Source organism: Oncorhynchus masou, chromosome 8 (assembly GCF_036934945.1).
Source record: "Oncorhynchus masou masou isolate Uvic2021 chromosome 8, UVic_Omas_1.1, whole genome shotgun sequence".
Taxonomy (NCBI): domain Eukaryota; kingdom Metazoa; phylum Chordata; class Actinopteri; order Salmoniformes; family Salmonidae; genus Oncorhynchus; species Oncorhynchus masou.
Window position 1 is genome coordinate 19,083,524 of NC_088219.1, and position 15,829 is coordinate 19,099,352.

General features: G+C 41.6%; 3 protein-coding genes across 7 annotated transcripts in view; 2 read left to right on the plus strand and 1 right to left on the minus strand.

Annotated features, from left to right (window-relative positions):
* Positions 1 to 3,670: 3,670 nt before the first annotated feature.
* LOC135544326 (FUN14 domain-containing protein 1A-like) lies at positions 3,671 to 11,729 on the plus strand. The gene is made up of 5 exons (XM_064971849.1): positions 3,671 to 3,769; positions 7,783 to 7,948; positions 8,086 to 8,161; positions 8,362 to 8,490; positions 10,550 to 11,729. Exons 1-5 carry the CDS (start codon positions 3,751 to 3,753, stop codon positions 10,625 to 10,627), a joined length of 468 nt encoding a protein of 155 aa, XP_064827921.1. The 5' UTR covers positions 3,671 to 3,750; the 3' UTR covers positions 10,628 to 11,729.
* Positions 11,730 to 12,548: 819 nt separating this feature from the next.
* Positions 12,549 to 13,410, minus strand: cmc4 (C-x(9)-C motif containing 4 homolog (S. cerevisiae)). 2 transcript variants are annotated; one of them, XM_064971214.1, is made up of 4 exons: positions 13,379 to 13,394; positions 13,163 to 13,266; positions 12,988 to 13,052; positions 12,549 to 12,875 (listed from the first exon to the last, which is right to left on the minus strand). In XM_064971214.1, exons 3-4 carry the CDS (start codon positions 13,043 to 13,045, stop codon positions 12,730 to 12,732), a joined length of 204 nt encoding a protein of 67 aa, XP_064827286.1. In that variant the 5' UTR covers positions 13,046 to 13,052; positions 13,163 to 13,266; positions 13,379 to 13,394; the 3' UTR covers positions 12,549 to 12,729. The 2 variants fall into 2 exon arrangements, with proteins under 2 accessions (XP_064827286.1, XP_064827285.1); XM_064971213.1 differs by having other exon boundaries at positions 13,163 to 13,410.
* A 171-nt stretch (positions 13,411 to 13,581) lies between these two features.
* Positions 13,582 to 15,829, plus strand: part of LOC135544327 (lys-63-specific deubiquitinase BRCC36) — a 46,172-nt gene continuing 43,924 nt past the window's right edge. For 2 of the 4 annotated variants that reach the window (XM_064971851.1, XM_064971852.1), the window contains exons 1-5: positions 13,582 to 13,792; positions 14,156 to 14,275; positions 14,473 to 14,757; positions 14,849 to 14,904; positions 15,133 to 15,264. In XM_064971851.1, coding sequence (XP_064827923.1) covers positions 13,688 to 13,792; positions 14,156 to 14,275; positions 14,473 to 14,757; positions 14,849 to 14,904; positions 15,133 to 15,264 — 698 coding nt within the window. In that variant the 5' untranslated portion in view covers positions 13,582 to 13,687. The remainder of the gene's footprint in view (positions 13,793 to 14,155; positions 14,276 to 14,472; positions 14,758 to 14,848; positions 14,905 to 15,132; positions 15,265 to 15,829) is intronic. The other 2 variants (XM_064971853.1, XM_064971850.1) reach the window with 2 other exon arrangements.

The following is a 15,829-nucleotide window of genomic DNA, read 5'->3' on the forward strand; positions in this document are numbered from 1 at the left end:
ACTATTATCATTATTGTTGTTATCATAACTATCAAACTTAATATACTCTTTCTTAAGTTACAGTACGCTCTGTACATTGCAATGGAAGCACAGTGTGATTTCATTAAAGCATGTATAAATTATGAAATTCTCATCACTAGTGGATATGTTTTTTTGGGATCCCCATCCGATTGTGTGATTTTCTTTTTAAAAGGAAAACATGCAGCAAATTAGGCGATGCTGGTGCCTAGTACACACATCCCTAGAGGTTCCCTTACATTACTTAATGACAGCAATCTGTTTTCTTTCTAGACGATACTGAAAACCAAATGCACGGCGAGCTGTGAACTGGGTATATAGTCTGCGTGTAATGCTGAAGGCTTGATGCATGGAAAGATATAATAGTTGTGATGACTTGTTGAGTAGTTCTAGATATCACTGAAAACCCCTTTAGTAATAGAGGATTTTGTTTGCATGGTGGTATTGTGAAAGTGGGGTGTAATTTGACTTGGTCACCCAATGAGGCACTACTCTTCATTTATTCTTCCTTTTTCTTCAAGGAAGCAGTTGTTCTTCTAAGGGACACTTTAGAGGCAGCAAGGTGGTGTGAACTGCAAACATTTAAAGGCACCGTTTCCCTCCATAGTGTAATTGGGATGGACACGGAAGACCGCATTACAACACTTAAAGAAGTACGGTTGTATGATGGCCTGGATGAAGAGGAACATATTATCCTCTAGGAACCATTCATGTTCCAGTTACAGAGAGATGATTAGATGTTCTATGTGGAGGCAGTTGATGTTCTATGTGGAGGCAGTTGATGTTCTATGTGGAGGCAGTTGACAACAAGAAAAATACTGTCTTTGCCTCTTTTGAGGAGCAGGAGTGAAGCCATTTTTGAGGAGTGGTCAAACCTTGTTTTTGTCTGCTTTGTTAATTGTGTTTATGTTGTTTAGTAAAGATGACTTAGAAGTCACCCGAGTCTCTGATCTCTTCACTGGAGCTGGTATAACTTAATGTACAAAGCACATTCAGCTTGTCAGTATGTCTATATGGTATAGTATGTCTCTATTCTCATGAGGAAAGTAAATAGGATTATAAATCAAGATAGGTAGTAACTGCACTGATATGCTCAATTAAATAATATATTAAAGTTATAACATTTATCAACACAATTCTAACAGTACATGACATGCATAAAAATACATTGTTGTTCACTGCAAACACTGTCAGTAGCTTGTCTCAAATATAGCATGAAGCAAAAAGTGTTACAACACATCTGCTGGTACTTTAAGGAAGTCTCAAAAGTTTTGCTCGCCTGAGGTGGAGTATCATATGATAAGCAGCAGACCTTTCTATTTACCCAGAGAGTTTTCATTTTTTTTAATGCAGTTTTACTGAATTTCTATCAACATGTTAAATGTGCAACCCGAGTAAAATTCTAGACCACCTCTACTCCACACACAAAGCTCTCCCATGCCCGCCATTTGGCAAATCTGACCATAATTCTATCCCCCTGATTCCTGCTTATAAGCAAAAATTAAAGCAGGAAGCACCAGTGACTCGGTCTATAAAAAAGTGGTCAGATGAAGCAGATGCTAAACTCCAGGACTATTTTGCGAGCACAGACTGGAATATGTTCCGGGATTCTTCCGATGGCATTGAGGAGTAGTACTTCACATCAGTCACTGGCTTTATCAATAACTGCATCGAGGACATCGTCCCCACAGTGACTGTACGTACATACCGCAACCAGAAGTTATGGATTACAGGCAACATTCGCACTGAGATAAAGGGTAGAGCTGACACTTTCAAGGAGCGTGACTCTAACCAGGAAGCTTATAAGAAGTCCAGACGGATTACCAGGATGTGTACTCCGAACTGGCAAGTGTCTTCACTGACATTTTCAACCTCTCCCTGTCTGAGGCAGTAATACCAACATGTTTCAAGCCGACCACCATAGTTCCTGTGCCCAAGAACACTAAGGTAACCTGCGTAAATTACTACCGACCCGTAGCACTCACGTCTGTAGCCATGAAATACTTTGAAAGGATGGTGATGGCTCACATCAACACCATTATCCCAGAAACCATAGACCCACTCCAATTTGCATACCTCACCAACAGATCCACAAATGATGCAATCTCTATTGCACTCCACACTGCCCTTTCCCACCTGGACAAAAGGAAAACCTATGTGAGAATGCTAGTCATTGACTACGGCTCAGCATTCAAAACCATAGTGCACTCAAAACTCATCACTAAGCTAAGGACCCTGGGACTAAATGGCTCCCTATGCAACTGGATCCTAGACTTCCTGATGGCCCGTACCACAGGTGATAAGGGTAGGTAACAACACATCCACCACAAATCCTTAACACGGGGGCCCCCTCAAGGGTGTGTGCTCAGTCCCCTCCCGTACTCCCTGTTCACTCATGACTGCATGGCCAGGCACAACTCCAACATCATCATTAAGTTTGCTGATGACACAAGAGTGGTAGGCCTGATCACTGACAATGATGAGACACCCTATAGGAAGGAGGTCAGGGACCTGACCTTGTGGTGCAAGGACAACAACCTCTCCCTCAAAGTGATCAAGACAAAGGAGATGATTGTGGACTACAGGAAAAAGAGGACCGAGCACACCCCCATTCTCATCGACGGGGCTGTAGAGGAGCAGGTTGAGAGCTCCAACAAACTAACATGGTCCAAGCACACCAAGACAGTCGTGAAGAGGGAACAACAAAACATATTCCCCCTCAGGAGACTGAAAAGATTTGGCATGGGTCCTCAGATTCTCAAAAGATTTTACAGCTGCACCATCGAGAGTATCCTGATGGGTTGCATCACAGCCTGGTATGGCAGCTGCTCGATCTCCCACCGCAAGGCACTACAGAGTGTAGTGTGTACGGCCCAGTACATCGCTGGGGCCAAGATTCCTGCCATCCAGGACCTCTATACCAGGCAGTGTCAGAGAAAGGCCCTAAAAATCGTAAAAGACTCTAGCCACCCTAGTCATAGACTGTGCTCTCTGCTACCACACGGCAAGCGGTACTGGAGCACCAAGTCTAGGTCCAAGAGGCTTCTAAACAGCTTTAACCCCCAAGCCATAAGACTCCTCAACAGCTAATCAAATGGCTACCCAGATTATTTGCAGCCCCCCTCCCCCCATTCTGCTACTGCTCTCTGTTATTATTTATGCATAACCACTTTAACAACCCTACCTGCATGTACATAATTATCTCAAATACCTCGACACTGGTGCCCCCGCACATTGACCCATTGACTCTGTACCGGTACCCCCTGTATATAGCCCCACTATTGTTATTCACTGCTGGTCTTTAATTATTTGTTTTTCTTATCTTACTGTTTTCTTAATTTTATTTATTTTGGTATTTTCTTAACTGCATAGTTGGTGACGGGCTTGTAAGCATTTTACATTTCACCTGTTGTATTCGGTGCATGTGACAAATAACATTTGATTTGATATAATATTTCTTACGATCTTCAAAAATTAAATACGCTTTTATTCAACGTGTGCCTTGCGCAAACGTGTGTGTTTGTATTCAGTGTGACTGTCAAACCTCAGATGGGCCAAAAAAAAGGTGGGCGGGGTCAAACGTGGGCCGAATCGCACACTGCAGTCAGCCGTACATGGAGAATGTCTCGCTTCGCCTCTTCTTCTACTCGGCCAGTTTTCTGCTCCGTCACGTGATATTCCGGATGGGCTCTCGATTCAAATCCGGGTTGAAACGAAGTGACTTGAGAAAAAATGGCCGAGAAGAAAAAAGGTGAGAAACAAGCTAGCAACAAATATTTGAAATATAATACATAGTTTAAATATATTGATCTAGGTAACTATCCACAAAGTTTTTAATCTGACTGAAAATATAAAATACTGGCACGCAAACTGCATGCGTTTGCCTTTCTTTACGTTAATGCACTTGAACGCTGCCCTTCAGAAAGTTAACTAGCATGTGCAGAATATTATGCTAGCTAAAAATCGCAGTTAGTTAACGTTAGCTAGATAGATAGAAAGAACTCGGTGTGAAATGCACATCTTTGCCTCCGTTTGCAAGTCACCACGCCTGCTATTCAGCTAGCAGCTGTAACGGTAGTTGGCTAACGTAACTTCCAGTGCCGCTGGGTGTGTTGGTCGGTAGTTAGGTTAACCAGCTACTGAACTACTAACATTAGCTAACACAACATTTACTACTAACTAAGACACACACATTGCGTCCATTCAATAACTTTGTAATATAATATGTCATTAAGCCTTCCTTAACTGATATGGCATACATGACTGGTATGTTTCACTGTGCCGTTACTGAGGTCTCTTATAGGGGATAGTGAAGGCCATTTTATGGGACCCCGCCTACTTTCTTGTCCAATCTTGTAGTATTACTAACCACTTATTTTTGTTATTCGATGAGGTTTAATGGCGGTTGGCATCAAATGTTCCTTTACTGCTACCTAAGAGGCTGGAGTATAACTCCCTTATAGAAAATAAATCAACAACCCACCACCCTTCTCCACTATTTAAATCTATCTAGTCCTTCCTCAGGCCAACAGTCTAAAAGGGCGGGACACCACCACACCCTGTAACTCAAATGTGTTATTTCATAGTATTGATGTCTTCACTATTATTCTACAATGTAGAAAATAGTAAAAAGAAAGAAAAAAACCCTGTAATGAGTAGGTGTTCTAAAACCTTTGACCGGGAGTATATATATCCTAACATCACTTTGTCGGGTAAGGACATCAACATTAACATCAACTCAAAAGGACAGACCGTCTCTTCTGTTTCACCACTCACACCACCCTGTCTGCTTCACTCCAAACGACACCGGGAATCTTCCCCTTCAGTTGGTTAACTTTCACATTTACCGCTACCCCAGTAATCACTTCTTTCAATGGTGTCCTTTTCTTGAGAGCAAAACAATTCTTCAATCACTTCTGGTTACCTTTACTGATTCTACAGCACCCAACTCTGTTTTCACCCATCCTGAAACCACAAATGTATCAGCCAAAAGGAAAGGGTCCACTTTTCCAAACATTTCACTCCTACCAGACTCTTCTTTATCCTGACTCTCGGTGCAAGCCTCGGGCTCTGAGAACTTCACACCTTCCCCCTCTGATACTTTGCCCTCAATCACTTCTATTTCTCCTCCTGTCTTCGATCCGGTGTACAGTACACTCTGCTTACACTTTCTACCATTCTTGTTTAAAAAAAAAAAAAATCCTTTCCCCTGCACTTTAACTGATTCAAGCTCACCCTCTTCCTGCCTCTCTCTGACTTATATATATATATCCCATTTAGCAGACGCTTTTGTCCAAAGCGACTTACAAGTCGGCTGGGGCCACTACTTTTACATATGGGTGGCCCCAGCGGGAATCGAACCCACAACACTTGGCGTTGCAAGCGCCATGCTCTACCGACTGAGCCACACAGGACTTCCCCTGCCTCTCTTTTTCCTGAGGAAGGCTTTCCAACAGTCTTGAAGGAGTTCCCACATATGCTGAGCACTTGTTGGGTGCTTTTCCTTCACTCTGCGGTCCAACTCATCTCAATTGGTTTGAGGTCGGGTGATTTGTGGATGCAAGGTCATCTGATGCAGCACTCCATCACTCTCCTTCTTGGTCAAATAGCCATTACACAGCCTGGAGGTGTGTTTTGGGTCATTGTCCTGTTGAAAAACAAATGATAGTCCCACTAAGCACAAACCAGATGAGATGGCATCTCGCTGCAGAATGCTGTGGCAGCCATGCTGGTTAAGTGCTTTGAATTCTTTGAATAAATCAGTGTCACCAGCAAAGCACCATCACACCACCACCTCCATGCTTCATGGTGGGAATCACACATGTGGAGATCATCCGTTCACCTACTCTACGTCTCACAAAGACACGGCAGTTGGGATCCAAACATATCCAATTTGTACTCATCAGACCAAAGGACCGATTTCCACCGGTCCAATGTCCATTGCTCGTGTTTCTTGGCCCAAGCTAGTCTCTTCTTCTTATTGATGTCCTTTAGTAGTTTCTTTACAGCAATTCAACCTAATGAACTTATCCTCTGCAGCAGAGGTAACTCTGGGTCTTCCTTTCCTCTGGCGGTCCTCATGAGAACCAGTTTCATCCTAGCACTTGATGGTTTTTCCCACTGCAGTTGAATAAACTTTCAAAGTTCTTGCTTATTTGAGCTGTTCTTGCCACAATACTGACTTGGTGTTTTACCAAATAGGCTATCTTCTATATACCACTCCTACCTTGTCACAACAACTGATTGGCTCAAACACATTAAGAGGGAAAGAAATTCCACAAATTAACTTTTAAGAAGGCACACCTGTTAATTGAAATGCATTCCAGGTGACTACCTCATGAAGCTGGCTGAGAGAATGCCAAGTGTGTGGAAAGGGTGGCTACTCTCAAATATAAAATAAATTTGGATTTGTTCAACACTTTTTTGGTTACTACATGATTCCATATGTGTTATTTCATAGTTTTGATGTCTTTAATATTATTCTACAATAAAGAACGTAAAAATAAAATCCCTGGAATGAGTCGTTGTGTCCAAACCTTTGACTGGTACTGTGTGTATGTGTGTGTGTATATATATATATATATATATATATATTGTATTTTACCCACTTTTTCTTCCACAATTTTGTGATACCCAATTGCGATCCAATTACGATCTTGTCTCATTGCTTTTACCCCCCCCACGGGCTCGGGAGTGGTGCAGGTCGAGTCATGCGTCCTCCAAATCATGACCTGCTTCTTAACAACCACCCGCTTAACCCGGAAGCTAGCTGCACCAACGTGGCGGAGGAAACACCGTTGAACTAAAGACCAAAGTCATCCTGCAGGTGCCCAGCCCGCCACAAGGAGTCACTAGAGCACTATGAGTCAAGTAAAGCCCCCGGCCAAACCCTTCCCTAACCCGGATGATGCTGAGCCAATTGGGCTCCGCCCTGTGAGACTTCCGGTCATGGCCTGTTGTGACACAGCCTGGGATCAATCCCAGGTCTGTAGTGATGCCTCAAGCACTGCTCTGCAGAGCCTTAGTCCGCTGCGCCACTCGGGAGGCCTTATTTATATATATTTTTAAGTTGTGCACTGGGCATTTTACTAGTCCTGTATTAGAAGACCGGTATCGCTGTCTGTAGCGCAGGCAATTTTTTACAATTATATTTATTTGTTAAATGACAGCCAAGCATCGATGATCCTTTGGTCTTTGCATGCCTCCGAAGGCACCGCAATTGCGTCACATCCTCCATACGGAGCCTCCGACCACATTTTCAGATCAAGCATAAATGGGCTTTTAGGGTAGGGATGTCACAAGGATCCTGGATAGCACTGACCTTAAAACAAACAGGGCCAATTCCATAAAATGAAACAAAAGTGTTTCACTATCAATGGTATGCATCAAAAAGGATTGTGTCTGCCAGGTCAGTGTGTTTGATCTTGAGACAGACCAAATCTCTCGACTGCTGAGCTGATCACAAGTTTGTCTGACTGAAAGTGAAATTGATGGCCATCTGGTCTCTAGGCTGGTCTATTTTAGGCCTCTATTTTCAAGTGTCCAGAAGCCTGGATTTGTAAAGGTCAATGTAGTCTACTTTCTGGCATCAGACACAGCATAAGATGCACACTGTATTTCAGGGTCCTGCAAGGTCATGTGAGCCAAGGACGATCAAGCGTATGACTTTGAAATCAATGTAATAATTGGCTATATCAAATTACAACTAGATACAGTTACATGGTGGCGGTTCTGACTCTTTTTGTGTGTGATTTGTTCTTCTAGATAAGAGTGAGGAGGTGGTAGAGTATCTTCTAGATAAGAGTGAAGAGGTGGTAGACTATGCCAAGAAACAGAGATGGTGGAACAAAATTTTTGGCAAGAACTCTGGGCCAGTAGCAGAGAAGTATGATGTTGCCACCCAGCTTGCCATTGGTGGAGTGTCTGGCTGGTGAGTCAATCAGTCCTGATTTGTGTAATATGAATAAATAGTAAATGGATAAGCCATGTGAATTTGCTGTGGTGTTCTACAATTGGAACCATTTATGAATTGGCAGGTCTCTGTTTAATAGCTGTTTTTCCTCTTAGGTGTGCTGGGTATTTGTTCCAGAAAGTTGGAAAGCTGGCGGCTTCAGCAGTGGGTGGAGGCTTCTTTTTGCTTCAGGTAAGGTGTGACTTCTTATGCTCTGCATTAATTTATTTTGTGTTTGAAACTCCATAGTTCTAAACAACACCTGACCGACTTATTTACCTACATTTAACACATATTTGACACTCATGTTTCACATTAGGACACATGGAAGTGTGTTATGGCTCAACCTCAGTCACATTGCCATTATTGGTGTGTGATTAATTTCCTTCTAGATTGCCAACCACACAGGGTACATCAAAGTGGACTGGAAGAGAGTGGAGCGTGATGTAAACAAGGCCAAGAAGCAGCTGAAGTTGAATACAGAAAAGCCCAGTAAGGAAGTCAGGACAAAAGTGGATGAGGTAAGGGGTCATCATGGTCTACTATAAAATGGTGGATGTTTTCTATCTGATTCACACTTCACATTAGCTTATTCGCCTACCTCCTCATGCCTTTTGCACACATTGTATATAGACTCTCTTTTTTTTTTTTTTTTTGTCTACTGTGTTATTGACTTGTTAATTGTTTACTCCATGTGTAACTTTGTGTTGTCTGTTCACACTGCTATGCTTTATCTGGGCCAGGTCGCAGTTGTAAATGAGAACTTGTTCTCAACTAGCCTACCTGGTTAAATAAAGGTGAAATAATTTTTTTTTTTTAAAGGTGCGAGTTCAACTTATTTAAGTTTTAAAGAAGCCTGAGTTTTGGTGTTCCCCGAAACAAATTACATTTTGTCTGATGGTTATTGTCATGCAAAAGACTGCTAGTATCAAGGTAAAGTTTATCCTCTGCATACAGTCCCTGATGCACGCCTTTGGAACCGCTACATTTAGAAAAGTCTAATAAATCAATTTAATATACACCACAGTAAATCTGTTTATTTTAGTCAGGACTAAAACATTAATGTTATTGTAATAAAACAGCAGGGAGCAGGTCTCGAACCCTCGACCCCGAGGTCATGTGCGCTATCGACTGCACACGCACTGTTGTGGATGCAAGGTCCGATCACTTCTGACACCAGTGTAATGAAACGGCAGGGAGCAGGTCTCGAACCCTCGACCTTCGAGCCCGAGGTCCTGCGCGCTATCGACTGTGCCGCAAAAGCATGCTCATGCGGCAGGTTCGATTTCCGCGCTTATAAACCCAGGGTCGTTACATTACGAAGAAAATGTAATTCAGAAGAACAGAATATGAGTTGGCCTACTGTAGGCCCATGTTATCTGGCTATGCTCCATGCTGTAGGCTTGTTAATTTGACTGACAAGATATGCTTAAGTCCTGTGCCATTTTATCAGATTTTATAGTAAATTGAATTTGAGGATATTTTTCTCATTACAGAGCGAGTGCTCGTGGTGTGGCTATGTTGAGCGTAAAAATGGTAATGCAAGATTTAGCAACTTTAGTAATGATACAAACCTTATGCTGCACAGCTGTCATCTCATCAAGTGATCATATTTTCACCCATCAGACTATTCTCAATTGAATCTTGTCATTACTAATATGTAAAATTAGTTTAGATTTAGAATGGTCCATTATCAAATGGGCAGGGGGAAAGTGACATGTCATCTCTGTACGCACACAAATTGCAAATGAAGGCTGTGCGCTTTCCTGTGGGTCTGCTTTGTAGGCTACTTCGGTTTTACAGTGGCGCATGTTCTTAATATGAGCAGTTGAGGAGTAAATATAAGAACACTAGTTTCACTCCATGCATAAACCAACCACTGTTTGAGGAGCATGCTCTAGCTGCCGGACAGGTGATATTCCACCCCAAACTCTGTATGCCATGGGCTCTCCAACCCTGTTCCTGCAGCTACCCAGTGCTTAATTAGGGCAAGTGAAATCACATCAATAGTGACATGTTTACACAAGGAAACATATTTCACTACACTGTTGACAGCCCTTCTGCGCACTTAAGAAAGGAATAAAGGAGAGCAGAAGGAAATATTCTGTATAGCTGAAGGTAATGTGTCAATTAATTCTTAAAATCCCTATTTAGTAGGCTATCAAAATCAAATGCAAATTCACTAATTCTTGGCTAACTAAGTCGCACTGCAAAATCAATTGCTTAGGGCTATACGTTCTCTCCCAGACTCATGGATAGACATTTTGGAGCGTCACATAAGGTAACCAGTCCATCCAATATGCATAATAATAGAGTCCACACCCAAAGGTCACTACTCAAATCTGTTTAATTTTAGAGTATAAGCTAGACCAATTATGTACGAAAGACTTAAATCAGTTTTGTTTTGCTGCCATATGCATAATATGTGGTAGGCTATGTGTTATATAATGGCACACTCATAACTTTAACGTTTTGTCATTTTGGGCTTGGGCTCATAAGGAACGGGCTTCCATACTAAGACCAATCCTTATCAATACTCTCCTAAACTTAACCATGCATTTGTGTTTTTCTTTTTACCAGGTGCAGACATTTGTGAAGAAGAATATTGTCCTTACAGGAGGTTTTGCTGGGGGATTTCTGCTGGGCTTGGCCTCCTAAATCTACAAATTCATCTCTTTATTTAATATTGTGTCAAATACAAGGCTGAAAAAAAGCGTAAACCTAACCAGCTATCTAGATATGCAAGTAGACTACATGTCAAACTGTAACTCATAGGCTTGATGTGTGTTGTTGGGCTCATGAGAATGTGTCCAATTGAAAACACAGCTATTTAAAATACTATGTTTATCATTGAGGCTTATGCATGACCTAATTTATTATTACATTTTCCTATGTATTATTCTGGTATAATACAGTACTTATTTGAGATATGTTTTGAAATCCACCAAAATATGTCTACCTGGATACATGTAAATGCATTCTGTCAGATGGAACTGGAGCAAAGCCCTTTTAACTTGTTTTCCCTAATTTGGGATTTGTTTAGTAATATCCTTCATTTTCTAAATTGTTAAGATCAAGGTTGTATGTGTGTTTATGTTCCCTCAAACCAAAGGGTCTCAGAGTTAAACAGAAATACATGTGTGAGTAAGTACTGTACAAGGGGACTAAGAGGCTGCAGTAACACAAGTTTGAATGGTATTAGACATTTTCTTACCTAAATTTCCAAAGTGTAATTCAAGGACAATCATGGTGTGTGCGTGTTAATCATCCCAAATAGTAGTGACTTATTTACCAGTGGATGAGAATGCGTGTCAAGTTCTTACTTGAGAGCAGAGATTTAGAAAGCCAGACTGGACATATCTGGCTTTCTAAATCCCTGCTTGAGACTGAGGTCTGAGTCAGATTTGTTTGCAAGTACAGATTGTGTTGATTTAAAGTTGCATGATCAAAAGCTGCCGCACAGCATACAAGAGTCCAGTGTATTTACAAATGACTAAGGACAATTATGGAATGTACTGTAATACATGGAACATATCAATACGCCTTTGGTAGAGAACATGTGATGAGGCAATGCACTGATAGGAATGCAAGTTTGCTCCAATGTTTATCCTCCTCAATGCAACCCTTACCCAATTACTTAGCAAAGTGTAAAATGTGCTGTTCAAAAGCTTCATAGTATTTTTTTCACTGTTTAAAATTCTATATTTTGTTACAAACAAAATGTAAAATTCTGGGAGAAGTAATAAAAAAGTGAACTGTCTTTTTAGAATGATTTTGTTTGCCATCGTTTCACTGAAAATACAGCTATAGTAAGTTGCGCAACTTTGTTTTAGAAGTGGGGGGACAACTGGGTGGAGGGTCAACTTGGTGGAGGGTCTGGGGGCATCTGAAGCTAATTTCCTGCATTTCTACACAATTTAATATGGCCCTTCATCACTATTTGAAACAACATAAAGTAAGCAAAAATGCTGTCATCAAGCTAGGTAAGAGATGATTAAATATGTTTAAGTGATAAGACTGAACTAGATCAATAATTTGTTGCACCTTTAATCAATAGCCTACCAAATTAACAACTCTTACAAATAAAGTACAACGCCTTTTGATGATCAAATCTCAGCCAGCCAGCCTGAGCCATCTGCATGCCTGACACCCACCAGTCTAGTCAATAACTAAACTCTCCCCCCCAACACTTCCTTCCCATCTTTTTGTTGTTTTGTCTCAAGGAAAGGTTTGGAAAACAAGTTTTATAAAAACAGCTACACATTAACACACAAACAGTACACCTTCCATATAATTCATAGGCCTACTAGTACTCTAGAGCTTTTTTTTACTTGCACACAATTTAGCTGGGTCACCTTGTCCCTAGGGGTCCACGACCCTGCAGCACCCCAACCCAACACACCCCACTCAGCTTGAGGATCTTAGTGAAACATTCATTATTGGGTTCAGGTGTTTGGCCAAAGTGCTAACCAATAGTACGGCAGACACCCAGGGCCAGGATTGAGCAGCCCAGCAGCACCTAAATAGGTATCTCCCCTGACATGGGCATGTTTTCTATATAGACTCCTTTTGTTGTACTGTTTTCCAAAGGCATCCAGACGTTATGAAAGTTGCACAGTATAGTATACCCTTAAATAGATTTAATTAATTACAAGATTATAGGATAATTTACTGTCATTATAAACAACTTTATTACATTTGAAGCATTGTCATTATGTACAATTTACAAATAAGACCGTTGTCCAGTGTCCACAATCAGGTCAGGATGCACCAGGAATTTTAGGCTCTGTAGACCTTTGTTCCCTGGCGAACCCTGAGCAGCAGATGGAGTTCTCGCCTGCGTGCTCACAGCATATACGCATAGCTCTTATTACGTCCTCGCACCTGCTCTCTATGTACTTGTTTGCTGGAAGACAAAGACAGTGGGCTAAGTGCGTGTAATACAAGAAACCCAATCAGATATCAAAAGCTATTCACGTTAGAAATCAGAAATAGATTATGTTGTGGAAAACCCTCACCTTGTAAACACTTCTGAATTGCGCATGCTTGCTTCTGACAAGGATCTTTCTGTGGCATTTTACCACTATCAAGAAAACACAGACATGTTTGATCACTTGGACAATCAGCATAAACGATTAACCACCTGTACATATTGCAATTAGCCTATGATACTGAACTGTCATGATTGTATACCTGTTCGTTCTTCAAGAGCAATACAAACGTCCCCGGAATCCCGGGTGTTTACCAAATGTCGTCCGACTGGATTGGCTGTCCTATGGCCTTTGCTGATTAAACTGCTGATAATTATAACAATATTATTTTGTGATGTGTATAAATGTATTTTATGTTTGTGGAAAACCCACGACTGTATAAAAAGTGTAAGATTTTGAGGGCTAAGAGGTCAAATACTTTGGCACACTTATGTAGCTCGGATCACATGGGGGATCTCGATTGCAGCGTTCTCGCGTCCTCTCTCCTCGCCTCCTTCTCAAAACCCATTGGATGAGAAATCTACTGGTCCCGCCGCTATGATCGTCTCTTCCAATAGGTTTGAAGGAGAGAGGACGCGAAGACTTGTTAACCCTTGAGATTCACCCATGGAATAATCCGCCTCCTTGCAAAACCGTACTGTTATTGATGTAACACACGCTTTGATAAGGAAGTAGATAGTTAACTCTAGTTTGTGGAGTTTGATAAATAGCTAGCAAGTCCTATAACATGGCAGTGAGCGCAGTTCACCTCGAATCAGATGCCTTTTTGGTTTGCATGAATCATGCATTAAGTACCGAGAAGGAGGAAGTAATGGGACTCTGCATCGGAGAGGTAAAGTTACGTTTACTAGCAATTTAGCTATATAACTTTATCAATCCGTTTATTGGTCGCGTACACGTTGAGCAAGTGTTTTAGCAGATGCAGCGAAATGCTTGTGTTACTAGCGCGACAAATAGAAAACGTTACATGCATTCTAGTATGATTAATCAGGCTGTAATACACACTTGGTATGTACAATTTAATTGTGTATTCCAGCCTGATTTATCAGACTACATGCATGCATGTGTATCCCTTGTTGCATTTATATTTTCAGTTGGCATATGCCTCCAACTTGGTATAGTGACACATTTCATTGATTCGCTAACAACTCTACTAAGTATTCTGCTTTCTAAGTCACCTGGTTTGTTTACACAGGTGGACACCAACAGCATCGTCCACATTCACTCTGTTATTATTCTGCGACGCTCAGACAAGAGGAAGGATCGCGTGGAAATCTCGCCTGAGCAGCTATCTTCAGCTGCTACCGAAGCTGAGATATCCTTTGTGCAACATGTCTCATTCATGAAAAAACAAATCTGTCTTCTGGTGGTGTCTTGCAGGAGATCAGTGTGACAAAGTCAGTGTCATGGATGTCACAAATGTCAGTGTGTCCGGTGGAGGTTTCGTAGGATTCCTGGGGACAAAGCCATTGTATTATTTCTTTGGTAATCCGTTTCCTTAGTAAGAGCTACAGGTTGGCTGATATGACTGGACGGCCGATGCGTGTAGTTGGTTGGTACCACTCTCACCCCCACATCACTGTGTGGCCATCACATGTGGGTAAGAGCCAGAGCACCCCTCTACCACATCAGTTCCACAACTTTAGTTTTCACTGTCATGGCAAACTGTTTCAGTTGGCGTGTCTGTGTCATTCATTTTCTACAACAGATGTAAGGACACAGGCCATGTACCAAATGATGGACCAGGGCTTTGTTGGGCTGATATTCTCCTGTTTCATTGAGGATAAGAACACAAAAGTAGGGTTTAAATGACAGCAATTTGAAATATAGAAAGTCATTTTGATATACAAATGGGCATTGAATGAATTCAATGATCATTTTCTCTTAGACTGGTCGAGTTCTCTACACCTGCTTCCAGTCTGTACAAGCCCAGAAAGGCTCTGAGTAAGTGTGCCCCTGTTTGGAAACCACTGTTTGCAGTGAAATTAATACCCTATCCAACTCTCTGTTAAACAAAATGAGGTGTTATTAGATTCTCGTTATCTTTTCTCCCTCATGACTACTAATTAGAGGAATATTCAGTCCTTCTCAGAGCAGTTGTCCCCAAAAAATAAGCCATTTGACAATATCGGCACAAATGCTGAATTGCATACCTGATCTGTGTTGATAAAGGTACGAGAGAATCGAGATCCCAATTCATGTGGTCCCACATGAGGCCATTGGGAAAGTGTGCCTTGAATCAGCAGTGGAGCTCCCAAGAATCCTCTGCCAGGAAGAGCAGGATACCTACAGAAAGATTCACAGGTATGTAGCCTCGTAAGCCCAGGGGGTGAGTTTTATTTTGGTTCAATGTTTGCTTTGTTGTGACTGTACTGAACGATATGTTTTGCCGAAATGTTGCATGGAAACCTAATGTTGAATCACATTGAATTCTACGTTGGGCAGAAATGAGCGTTTGAATCAGGAAAGTTTCTTCTCGCAACCTCTACAAGTCAGAATGTAGAATAAAGTTATATTTTAATGTACTTTACCAGTTGTCTGTGCGGTTGGTCATATTGGCGGTAGGAATGTGAGACCATGTATCCGCAGGAGAGTATAATTGCATCAACTTTTCAAAGCGCTGGTAGTGCGTTCAGATTTCTATCACCTGCAGCATGTGCACAAGAAAAGACTACATGCACGAGACACATCCATAATTTCTGAGCTGGTGCACGTGTTGACATGGTTGTTGTGCGCATGCTTCAGTTGCTAGAGATCTGAAAGCACTACCAGGGCTTTGAAAAGTTGATATCCCCGCACAATTACCCCGTACACCCTGTATATAGCCTCATTGTTCTTTTGTTACTTTTGATTATTTTTTACTTTAGTT